A 12,604-nucleotide genomic window follows, 5' to 3' on the forward strand; every position below is an offset into this window, starting at 1 on the left:
TTCGAATGCGGACTCTAATATTCATATATCTAGTTTTTCAAATTCGAACTCGAATACTTGGTATTTGATAAATATTCATAAATATTCATGAATGCTTATCGAATATCAAAGTATATTTATTTCGCTAAAGAGTTTTGATTTTCAAACAATATTAAAATCCATAAATAAATATTATTCCTTTATAATATATGATGTATATATATTTAAATTAAAATTTTAATTAGAAAATAGATTTAAGATTATTTAAGTCTTAAAATCAATATATAAAACTTAAGTAGAAATGGTAAGTGGGTTAAACATATAACATCATACGTGCAATAATACAAATAATAAGCTGTGATCAAATTTTAAACGAATATTTAATAGTCAAAACGAATCGAATATACATCTGGTTAAATTCTATTCGTTAATAAACTCAAATACTAAAAAATATTTGTTTAGTGATAAATGAACTACCGAATCGAATATGACTGAATAGTTATTCGAACAATTATTGAACAATTTATTAATTATTTGGTTCATTTCCACCACTAACTGTATGGAGAAGAAAAACCCGAAGAGAAGTACTAAAGGGTTCGATATTTTCAATGTTTTAAGGAGGGTTATCTGATAATCACCCAATTTTAAGTGGTTTTTTCCTGATGTTTAGCCATTGAAAAAAAAATCAAAACTAAGTGTTAGAGGTTACTATCATACTCCTTTTAAAAGCACGAGTTCAGGAAAATCTTTCTATGTTCAGTATTATCCTTAACTTTTTTGAATATTACATTGTTATTCTAATCTATTCTAATTTTAATCATATTTTATCTAATTCCACGTGAATTATCTATAGGTCAACAATTTAAAAAAAAGTTATTATGAATATTTCACTTATGTCTTAATCTATCCAAATACTAATTATATCCTATATTAACTCTATATGAACTACTTATAACTCAAAAATATAGGAAAAATAAGATTAAAAAATTATACTTAGATAATATATTATAATACATGAAGTATTATAAAAAAAACCAAAAGTTTTAAAAATTGCATATAATAGCCTTAAAAGTTTAAAATTACAAAAAACACATTATCTTTTTAAAACTTAAAAACAAACATGATATCTAAAAATTTAAAATTTGTAATTAACACCCTCAACATTTTAAAAATTATAAAAATAACCTCAAAAATTTAAAGGCTAAATTACATTTATATACCCTATGTGTTTTGCTCTTAAAGCAGTTATATACCCTAAGTTAAAAAATATAGCAAAAAATTTCCTGAGTTGTAAAAATTTGTAAGTTGGTACCTTCTGTTAACCAGCTGTGAGAATATTCTCTAGAATATTCCCACGTGCTGGACCTATGACCAACTTGAATACTTCTTACCCTCATTTATTGACCAACTTGAATACTTCTTACCCTCATTTATTGTATTATTTACTGTATTACATACCCCCCAAGCCCCCTCCCTACCCTGCAAATTAGATTATTTTCACCATCATCTTCTTTTCGTGGCCTCCAACTTCTTCCTCCTCTTTAATATGAGTAACAGTAGAAAATAAGTGCTTTCACTATGTTGGGGGGGGGGGGGGGGGGGAATTTTAGGGGGTTAATTCTTAAGGAGGGGCATTATTGTCCTTTCATGTATTTTTAACACCTTTAGCTAAATTTAAACAGTTACCAACCCAGGGTATTTTTTACTATGTTTTTTAACTTAGGGTATATAACTACTACAAGAGCAAAACAATAGGGCATATAAGTGCCATTTAGCCATGTTTAAATTACAAAAAAAATATTCTAAAATTCAGAGATTTCAGAACTTAGAAACAACATAGATGGATTTCAGGGATTACCATTAGGCACATAGAAATCTAAAATTAGTAAAAAAAAATAACCTTAAAGGTACAAAAATTACAAAAACTCTCTTAAAAGTAAAAAATTATTAAAAATTTTTAAAATTTTAAAACTTATAACCGATACACATCAAATTTAGAAAATATCAGCAGATTGCTAAAAATTTAATTTTTTTAAAAAACAACTCAAAATTTTAGTAATTATAAAAATATCTTCAAATTTTTAGAATTACGAGAAATATTCTAACATTTAAAAACTTATCATCAATACATGAAACATAAAAATTATAAGCGCCCAACTTAAAATTTTAAATTTTTATAAAATACTATCAAAGTTTAAAAATTGTAAAACACGTACACCCTCAAAAGTTTAAATCACAAAAAGGTTAAAATTTGGCAAAGAAAAGAGAAAATATTTGATATTATTACATTAAGATATGATAGGTTAGCATTAATTAATTATAATGTATCAACATTTATCTCTAATATTAATAATACTTATTTATAAAGTAAAAAAAATACAAGGAGTTATGTATGGAGAAACTATCAGAAAGTTCAGAGATATCCTTTAAAAGAACTAAGATGTTTTTATTTCAAATGGAGAAGAGAAGGAAATAAACTCAAAATTCAGAAACATTCATGAATCACCTGAATTGACATTGATAAAAAACATATCAAGCAAAGAAGCACTAACCGAGTTCTCCTTGAAGAACATATTGAACAATTATGTCCTAATTAAAAAAACATTATTCATGAAAAGTACAAGAAAAATTAGTAAGTACTTATAAATTTTCATACTTTATTCTAAAAATACTAAAGGAATCATAAACTTAATATAAAATTTCATATAAATAATCTTGCAAAAGAAACTAAAATGAAGCCATTGATCAACTACATTGCGAGATATAATAAACTAGATAAGATAAGAAAAATCACTATAATGGATAAAAATATGCATATGATACTTAGTTACCATAGTATAAGTAAAAAAATTAAAATTAAAAATTTCTTTTCTCTATATAGTGGCACGACTCTGCAAGTATCCTTATTTATGGATATGACTACCAACGAAAGATTAATTTTTAAGAACACGATCAAAGATAAGCATGTAATAGTACTGTCCCAACGAAAGATTAATTTTTAAGAACACGATCAAAGATAAGCATGTAATAGTACTGTCAGAGTTCAAGATCTTTAAATATAACGATCAAAGATAAGCATGTAATAGTACTGTCAGAGTTCAAGATCTTTAAATATAAAGGTAACATATTTTACAACTAAAATTCTTATTAAAAGCCACTAAATATTAAAAAAAAAAATTATACATGTCTCAAATTTGTATGAAAGATATGCATGTCATCGTAAATTGTGTTAATAATATATCAACTTATTGAAGAAATAAGAGATAGATAAGCAAACCAAGCAAACATCCATATAACACGATAAAGAAAAAATATTATACTTTTAAAGCTAATATGCATGGCTTATTCAGAACAAGTTGTTAAAACAAAAACATCTCCATCAAAACTCTTTATAAATACAACACAAATTTAAATTATTTAATATTTTTAAAAACAACTTAAATTTTTGAGTAAAACCAGAAATCTTTAGAAGTGATTTTCATGAACTCTTTTAATTTTTTTATATGCTTATGTGGATGCTTTTATCATATAAAAGTATAATAAAGTTAGTATTAATCTTTATTTTATAATTTTTTTCTAAAGTCTATCAGTGATTAGCAACAAATTTTATACTCTCCTTAGTTTCATTCTAGCTCATTTTTAATTAATCAAAATGTCTTATTGGCTTTAATTATTCATCCTTCTTTTATAACATTATCTTTTCAAGTGTTTTTCACTTTTATAACATTATATCTTCTTAAGCTAAGCTTGGTTTCATGCAGATCTAAATAACACGAAAATTCAAATTAGCTTTAGATTATAGTTATTTCTTATCAATTCAATTATTATATAAAAAATTTAAATTTGGCGTAGCCCATTCAAACACATTAAAAAAAATAATAATCACAATAGTAAAGTTTAAAAACATAAGTGAGAAAAACAATCAAAATGGAACTAAGAAATAAATTTTAGTAAAGAAATAAGTCAAAAATACTTAATCATAATATTTAATCGCGTGCATTGCATGTGCATAAATCCTAGTATGAAAAAAATGAAGAGAAGTACTAAAGGGTACGATATTTTAAAGTTAAGGGGAGTTACCGGTAATCATCCAATGTTAAGTGGTTTTTCTTGATTTTTAGCCATTTAAAAAAAACAAAACTAATAAAAAATAGAGGATTGTACTTTTTAATTAGCGTATCTACTGCATTTAATATTGGTCATTATATAGTAATTATCATTGCAGATGGAACGAAATTAACTCCCACATAAATCAACTTCCTCTACTGGTTATATATGAGTGCTGCTACGAGAACCTAAAATATGGGACCTAGAGAGGGGACAGGTGATGTGTCCCCTCCCTATTGTATAATGAGTTGGCCATGCCAACTCATTATGCAATAGGGAGGAGACACATCACATGTCCTCTCCATTGGTCCCATATTTTGGGTCCTTAAATCATTTTCCGTTATATATATATATTAGGTGTCTCGAACCCGCATTTCACATGGGCATATAATGATATGAACTGAGGTAAACTAGAACTTAAATCTAATGATATTTTAACATGCACTTTCGGAATCTACTCCCCTACATAAATGAGAGAACCTAAGTTTCACTATTCTTGCTACATAAAATGCTACAGTAACATTTACGATAGCAAACATAACTGGACAAGTTTTTTTTTTAAAAAAAATATTACTTTAGCACACTACAGACTGTAGCAGAGGCGTGATACTGTAGCAATTAAAAAAAATACTGTATCAGTTAAAACCTAAATTATTGTAACAGGAAAAAAATATGCCGTGCTTTGCACGATGTTCACACTAGTTTATATTAAAACGTATAACACATCAAAGATGTAAGAAGTTTATAGTAATCAAATTGCTACCCTTTATTACTCGACTACTATAAAGACGAGCTTTCAGACACTGAGTACACTCAAAAATGATATTTTCATGAATTAACGTATCAAAATTACAACAGAAGGGAAAAAAGACCAGGCCTGTAGAAGGAAGAGATGCGATACAACACATTCTTCTCTCAAAATTTATATATTACCTAACAACACTGCTATTTGGTTCGCGCTTTAACGCGCGAGGCAACTCGCACAGAAACAGGGGTGGGACCCACTGTGCCAACTCGCACAGAAACAGGGGTGGGCCCCACTAGCACAGTGGGTCCCACCCCTTTGTCTCTGCGCGAGTTGGCTCGCGCGTTAAAGCGCGAGACAAAAAACGTTTTCCATTACCTAAGGAAGCGACAAGTTATAATAATCTTCAACTTGAATCTTTCATACAGTTTTTCAGACGCAGGGCTTTCGCCCTAAATGAAACGACAGCACAGACGTAAACTCCAGTCATCGCTATGATTAATACGCCCACGTACACACTTAGCGTCGTAGCGCAAGTATACACGTACCTGTAATCGTATAGAACAATAATTTAAGTCAAGCTGATTTGATTGCAAAGATATTTTGGAACAAAGACTTTTTAGCTTACTTTGGTGAAAAGACACTCCAGATGAACAAGTGGTCTCTCATAAGCAACAACACGATGGTGAATGTGGTTAACACAATTGAGTTAAGGATCAGAGGAAGCAAACATGGAAATCCTATCATAGTTTGAAGTATGCAACCCAAATCTAAGTAATTAGTGGAGGAGACATGTCTCGTATTCTTCAGAGATATGTACATGACCATGCTGAGAAATGATAGTATTGGAGATGCGTATGTAATAAAGAACATCAGAACGCCAGAAACTATTGTCGAGTGGCTTGAGATACCCTGATAAAAGTGAAAGAGGGAGATAATTAGACAGAATATAAAGTACAATTTGAAACAAATAAGTGTACGGAGATCGAGTATTTACTATATATGCTCCAGCAACGTCAATTGTGGCTAAGCTATTGCTATTCCCTAAACCAAAATGACCTGCCATTCCCAAGAAGTATATCGCAATAACCTGTCAAATATTCCTTCTGTTAGTCATGAAAACACAATTACAATACAAATAGAGCAGATGCAGAAATATTTCATCCAGTGCAAGTCAATGGGTAAAAATCAAGAAATTGAGCATTAGAGTTCTATGTATCTAAGTGATCACAAGGGTATGTTTGCAACGATATAGAACAGGCTAGTAAAATGCAGTGCCGCTTCCATCATGTATCCAACCATCAATTTTCATTCTTAATTTACAAAGGGTAAATGGCACATAACCGCCCTCATCTGTAACTTCAGTTGCACTAAACCCCTCTTAAGTCTCAGCTCATTTACTAGCACTTAGCACCCTTGAAATGCCATTTTTAGCAAGACAAATTGCACGTAACACCCATCTTTCTTATGAGGAAGGGGGAGGCAAAGTGCTAGTAAATAAGTTGAGGTGAAGGTATAGATGAGGGGGACTATGTGCAATTTATACCTTAAAACGTCTAGCTTTATTTTCACTTACAGTCCTGTAAATTTCAAGGCTTACGCAATATATTCACAAACCAATCTCTTATCACAAATATCACAATACTAGTTTGGTTATCAATATGACTAACATGATGTGACATGTGTCATGCGATATATGTGCAAATTTAAAGTTGTCAAAACTGATTCTCACTCCAGCAGGACACTCATCATCGACAAGGAAATCGACTTATCAAAATAATCTAGAAAAACTACAATTAGCAAGTGTACCATACTACCATACTCATATTATAAGGGTTATTTGCACATGGACCGCCTGTAGTATCATTGTTTTGAGCTTACTACCCCTGCCATTTCATTGTTGCAAATAAACCCATCATTTAAATTTTTTTTCACCCTGTTACCCTCAGACTCACTAATTTCACCCAGGGGAAATATCAAGCAAAAGTTCACCAAGGGTAAATACAAGAGAGAGAAAAAACCCAGGGGGTCAATCTGCAACAATGAAACTGAAACCGCATGGAAAACAAGTGCAAAACAATGATACTATTATAAAAAGAAAATCCAACAGAGATAGAAACCGTTCCTTCAGATTACTAGTGTTATCAATACTAACAAATAATAAAACAAGGAGAAATAATGTCAGTACTGACCTCAACCCATTGTCTGTGACATGATCTGTCAGCTGAAAAATAGATTATGCTGGCAATCAGTTGTGAGAAAATCAGTAGTACAGGAATCGAATTTATTGGTTGCTGTATAAGCAACTGCAGAAGACACCAAGATGCAGCATATGCCATTCCAATAAGATACATAGAATCATTTATACCAACCAGGATAGGATCAATCGATATATTGCTTGAACGAGAATCAGAATCTTTCACATGTTGAATCTTTAACTGAACAGGCGGAATCCAAGGTGCTGACAATACAGTTATCGCTACTGTCACACTGGTGATTAAATAAAATATCTGAGCTACTGAATTGGAACTGTGACTATCTGATACCTCAGATTGGCTCCAATTTTCCACAATACGAAAACAAACCAATAATCCAGATGCAAGAAGAGCAACAATGATTAAGTCGACTAAAACTGTCCTTGACCTTATTAAACCAATGAAATATGAAGCTAAGACCATCAGAAAAATTAATGAGAATATCTGCAATGATTTAATAAAGGGAACACCAACTTGCTCAAGCCATTTTGAGATATCAGGAAGATCAACCCAGTTCACACCACCTTGATGCCAACCTCTCAAAAGCCTTCCACAAATGAGCACAATAATGATAGATAATATCTGTTGATAATCCTTCATAATTTTCAACTCTGCAAATTCGCGGGTGGTAACATCTGATCTTTTGTTAAAGAGAGACTGGACTGCGGTGAGGAGAAATATCAAATACAGCGTGGATACTAAAAAGTGCCATGTGTATTGCTCTTCTTCAACCATGGAGCTTGAATTAAGACTGATAGCATGGATCAAGACTGCTAAAGCAACGAATAGCTCATCCAAATGCCAGCTATCACTGCACTCTTTCACCAGAGAAGGGCTTTGCTTTTGCCTTGAGAAAACTTCTTTGAACACGCAAGACAACAATTTCAGCAGTAGAAGGCAGGAGGTGACCATGATGGCAACTCCACATAGAAGCAAGTTAAAAGGCTTCTGCAAAAGTACATAGTTCTTTACTTAAATCAAAAGTTTAACAAAGCCTACACAAGATTAAGCATTTTTGTTCATGAAAATTCATCAAAGATAGAAATTGAAAATTACATCAGTTGCTTTGTGCGATAGCCACTCACTCGCACTTCTTAGAAAATCATAGTATAATGTGATGATAACTTTGAAGTCATCAGTATTATTAATCCTGCAAAAGGATATAACATTGTGAAAAGATGAAACACCATTGTAGTACAAAATTATGCATGGATCATTAGACCTGAGGCCATGTTCATGATCTTACATATAGTCGGAACTTTGCTGCTGTTGTTCCCATAACTTATGTGCAGCAGAAGCTTTTGAGAATAAGTAATATAATCTTTCCTGCGTATTATTCGTGATGCCATTAACTTGAGAATCAGTTTTGCCACTGATCCTATAAAGCAAATTACTGCAGAGGAAACCGGGTAAATGTGCTTGCAATAGTCTTAATAATTGCCAGGAATTTAACTGCAGAGCCCGCAGCATTTGCTTATCTGTTAGAAGGCAACAAAATTTGATCTGTTACGAGGCAACGAAATTTGATCCTGTGATTCTATTAAAAAAAGAATACAATTCTGCTTAACATGTAAGTTTTGCAAGATGATGAACAAAAACCAATAAGCAACTAATTATGCAAGTAGGAAGAAATAAACACAAATTTGCCTTAATGTTTGCAACATTTGGAAAATTTCAACCTACTACACTTTTCTCGAATTTCCTGATCCCCTCCAGAGCAGCATGCATTTCTTTTCAAGGAAATCATTTATACTGGAATCAATTAATAAAAGCCAACCTGTTAAAGAACTAAAAGCTTCCATCAGCAAGACTCCGATATTATTTGTTGGAATTGGCACACCAAGAAGAAGGGCTAATGTTGGAGCTAAGTCAACCTGGGCAATGAGCTTAAAGTTAATGGCATAAAAAAATATATGACGTCATAAGGGTTACAATTTTCCATTTACAGCTCATGTTGAAAAAAAAACAATTAAATGCATTAAAGGGCAAAAATGCATTAGATCTGCATGTTTTTAAATACTGCACTCTGCACTTTCCACAAGGAATACTTCTACTGCATTTCACTAATCAAATACTTGGGGATAAAGGGGCATATATAAACACACAGATTCTGGAAACACAAAGTACAACTATCATTTAATGCTTGCGCTGCTAAACAGTCCTATATTCTTCTTCTTCTTTCTATTGTTTTACTATAATTTATTTTTGCGGAAAAATAAGCTTCCCGCTAAGAGGATATAAAATGAAAAAAGGACAACTTTACTAAAAGATACATCTGAAAATGTAATATTAGCTATATTAGAAAATGGAAAAATATTTATAATAGTAGTTTGTTTCAAAGTCAACCAATTCATGCAAGTTGTATGGTACTTGTTCACTGCATTTTTATATGTGACACAAGGTCTTTAATATTTTGCAATCAAGGTTTTAAATATCGGCCGACATGTCCGACATGTCGGCGACATATCGGTTTGAGGGATTAACCGACACGACATGGACGTTTTTAACTCATATATCGGTTTTTAGGGCAAAATCGGAAATATCATGGTCATATCGGGCATATCCGCCTATTTTTTAGCTTTGAAAAATCGACCGATATGGTACTTTTTTTAAGATCTGTTTTTTGTTATCGGGTTTGGGTTTAGTGATAAATACCCAAACTCGTTTGACTCGTTCTTATGTTTAAGGGTTCCTTATGAACCCGATAGAAAGAATTTATGAACCCAAATCCATATATTATTTACTTTTTTATATGTTTAGTCTATAGAATTTATAAAATATGCTTATATTGAATTTATGAATGCTTAGATTACATTTAGGACATGATATTATACATATGCGCACTACCCGATATGGCAATCTGATATTTAGTCAATGTCCCCCGATATATCCCCGATTTTCGCTATCCGATATGGATTTCAGCCATCCGACATGAACTCAACATCCGATATTTAAAACCTTGTTTGCAATAGTATATACTGATTCCATCAAAGAATCTAGCTTAGCAAGCCAAAAGATCAACTTATAGAAAATATTAGATGTATTTTCATACACTAACTGGTCAATTGAGCAGAAGCTACAATAAGAAAGTACTTCATTGACATTTACAGTAGGCTAAATCTCGAGATTGAGATCGAGAAAGGGGTTTTGCATTTTTCAACAAAATGCTTTTACAGTACTAGGATTAACTTCTCAGAGAAATAACAGTAACTTCTTAATTTGAAAAGTCGTTGTATGTCATGCACATGATATTTTATTTACAAAAATACCCTTAGCTAATGACTCAAGAGTCTGGCACACTATGTTGTATGTCAACATATAAAAAAAGAAGACAGATAATTACTTGAAAAGCTTTATTATATGTATGGGATAAACATATAAGATACGGAGACAAAGATAATTACTTGAAAAGATTTATTTTGTGTATGGGGTGCATAATCTAACTTCGTAGAGTCTCCACCAATAAAAAGAGCCAAGGAATCAGTTTCTTCATAAGAGGATCCTCCATGATTTCCCCCCTCCGTCATGCCATGGTCACTAACTAGCACCTAACATGAACAAAAATTACAAACTAGATCAGCTCAAAGTCCGTACATAAATTAGGGATGTGGAGAGCAAGGCTATCTAGCAAATAATCTATGTTTCTAAAGTAATCACAATATCCTTGCTGTGGACAGCAATGACATCGAAAAAAATTAAGCCCCAAGCTTTAAAAATATAATACATTTCATGGTAAATAACCATCCAAGTATTTTGGATGTTCATTGTTCTGCACCATGTGGAAATGGATATGGATAAAATCAGTATAGAACTCAACAGATCTCCAGGAAAGCATACAAATTTCAAAATCAAAACTAGAAGTATATCCTAAATCATATTTCAATTATCATGTCAATGTTAATTTCTATTTAATTCGTGTGGCTTGCTCGCAAAATAAAAGTAAAAGTGTGTGTGTGTGTATACCAAGCACGAGTTTTTGGCTCATTCTCATCCACTCATTCAAATGAGGGACCACATTCACATGGGTTGGAGAGTAGATGAGAATGAGAAACCTCACTACCAAACACAAAATTTATACTTGATACCAAGTTCCTACATTTTTCTCATATATATATATATATATATATATATATATATATATATATATATATATATATATATATATATATATATATATATATATATATATATATATATATATATATATATATATATATATATATATATATATATATATATATATATATATATATATATATATATATATATATATGAGGAATATGAGTATGCTTGGTACCAAGCATAAAATTTATGCTTGGTAGTGAGGTGGCATATTATCCTCCACTCATTCAAATGGGGGGACCACATTCACATGGGTTGAATGTGGTCCCCCTAATGAATAAGTGGATGAGAATGAGACACCTCACTACCTGTTTGTGGGAAAATTTGCAGTAAAAAGACAATAAAGGAAAATTTGATTTGTATTCCTTTAATCTCAGTTACAATTGGATTTCCTGATTACAAAAGAGAGGAGAATGATCTGGATTCTCCCCTTTGTTTAATTCTGGGTTCTTCACGGTGGCGATGAGATGCCTCCCTCGAATGCTCGCGTCGAGTTTGCTTCTCGTTGACGATCCGACGTCTTGTTTCACTAGAACATGATCTTCCCCTCACGATTTGACGTTGTGGAGAACTTTGAACGAGTTTGAAACTCTATGAAAGAGTTGATTTAACCGAAAGTCGGTTATAAGCCAAGGATGAAGAAGATCTTATTGCCGATCTCCAAAGCTCCAACCGATCGGTTCTCAAGCCAAGGATGAAGAAGCTCTTGTTGCAGATCTCCCAAGCTCCAGAAATGCTCTAAGGATCCTGTTGACTAGCCAAGAAGTTCCAACAGACCGCCCGAAAAATCCAGCCTCGAACTAAGTTGATTTCTTAGTTATTTATAGGGGATTAAGGGGTGTAACCCCCTCCTTAATTCGCTCCTAAGTGAGGCTAATGGGATGTAACCGCCCCTTAAATCACTCCTGAGTGGAGTTGTGATCCCCTCAGATCGTGGGAAACGGTTTTGAAACTGTTCAGCTCGTGTTTGAAATAGTCAAACGCAGGCCCGCGTTCTGGCATGAATTATGTGTCCAAACGCAGTGTCTAGAAGCTTGAACGCAGTGTGTGATCCCCTCAGATCGTGGGAAACGGTTTTGAAACTGTTCAGCTCGTGTTTGAACGAATCAACCGCAAAATCCGCGTTCCGGTGTAAATTCTGCGTTCAAACGCAGTGTCTGGAAGCTTGAACGCAGTGTCTGGAAGCTGCGTTGGCATCTTGTTGGAAGTTGCGTTTGACAGCGATTAGAGCTGCGTTCAGTGGCTGATTTGAGCTGCGTTCAACGGTTGAAGCTGTGTTCAGCTGTTGATTTGAGCTGCGTTCAGCGGCTGATTTGAGCTGCGTTCAGCGGTTGAAGCTGCGTTCAGCTGTTGATTTGAGCTGCGTTCGTGGCTATGAATGCGGCGCATCTTGACG

General features: G+C 32.7%; 1 protein-coding gene across 5 annotated transcripts in view; it reads right to left on the bottom strand.

Moving 5' to 3' along the window:
- LOC109832848 (GPI ethanolamine phosphate transferase 2) overlaps positions 4,891 to 12,604 on the bottom strand; it is a 14,547-nt gene continuing 6,833 nt past the window's right edge. For all 5 annotated transcript variants that reach the window (XM_020400299.1, XM_020400300.1, XM_020400302.1 and 2 more), the window contains 8 exons: positions 10,491 to 10,634; positions 8,864 to 8,960; positions 8,333 to 8,564; positions 8,143 to 8,236; positions 7,024 to 8,034; positions 5,829 to 5,921; positions 5,460 to 5,743; positions 4,891 to 5,379 (listed from right to left, as the gene is read on the bottom strand). In XM_020400299.1, coding sequence (XP_020255888.1) covers positions 5,238 to 5,379; positions 5,460 to 5,743; positions 5,829 to 5,921; positions 7,024 to 8,034; positions 8,143 to 8,236; positions 8,333 to 8,564; positions 8,864 to 8,960; positions 10,491 to 10,634 — 2,097 coding nt within the window. In that variant the 3' untranslated portion in view covers positions 4,891 to 5,237. The remainder of the gene's footprint in view (positions 5,380 to 5,459; positions 5,744 to 5,828; positions 5,922 to 7,023; positions 8,035 to 8,142; positions 8,237 to 8,332; positions 8,565 to 8,863; positions 8,961 to 10,490; positions 10,635 to 12,604) is intronic.

This window comes from Asparagus officinalis, chromosome 3 (genome assembly GCF_001876935.1).
Source record: "Asparagus officinalis chromosome 3, Aspof.V1, whole genome shotgun sequence".
In the NCBI taxonomy this organism is placed as follows: domain Eukaryota; kingdom Viridiplantae; phylum Streptophyta; class Magnoliopsida; order Asparagales; family Asparagaceae; genus Asparagus; species Asparagus officinalis.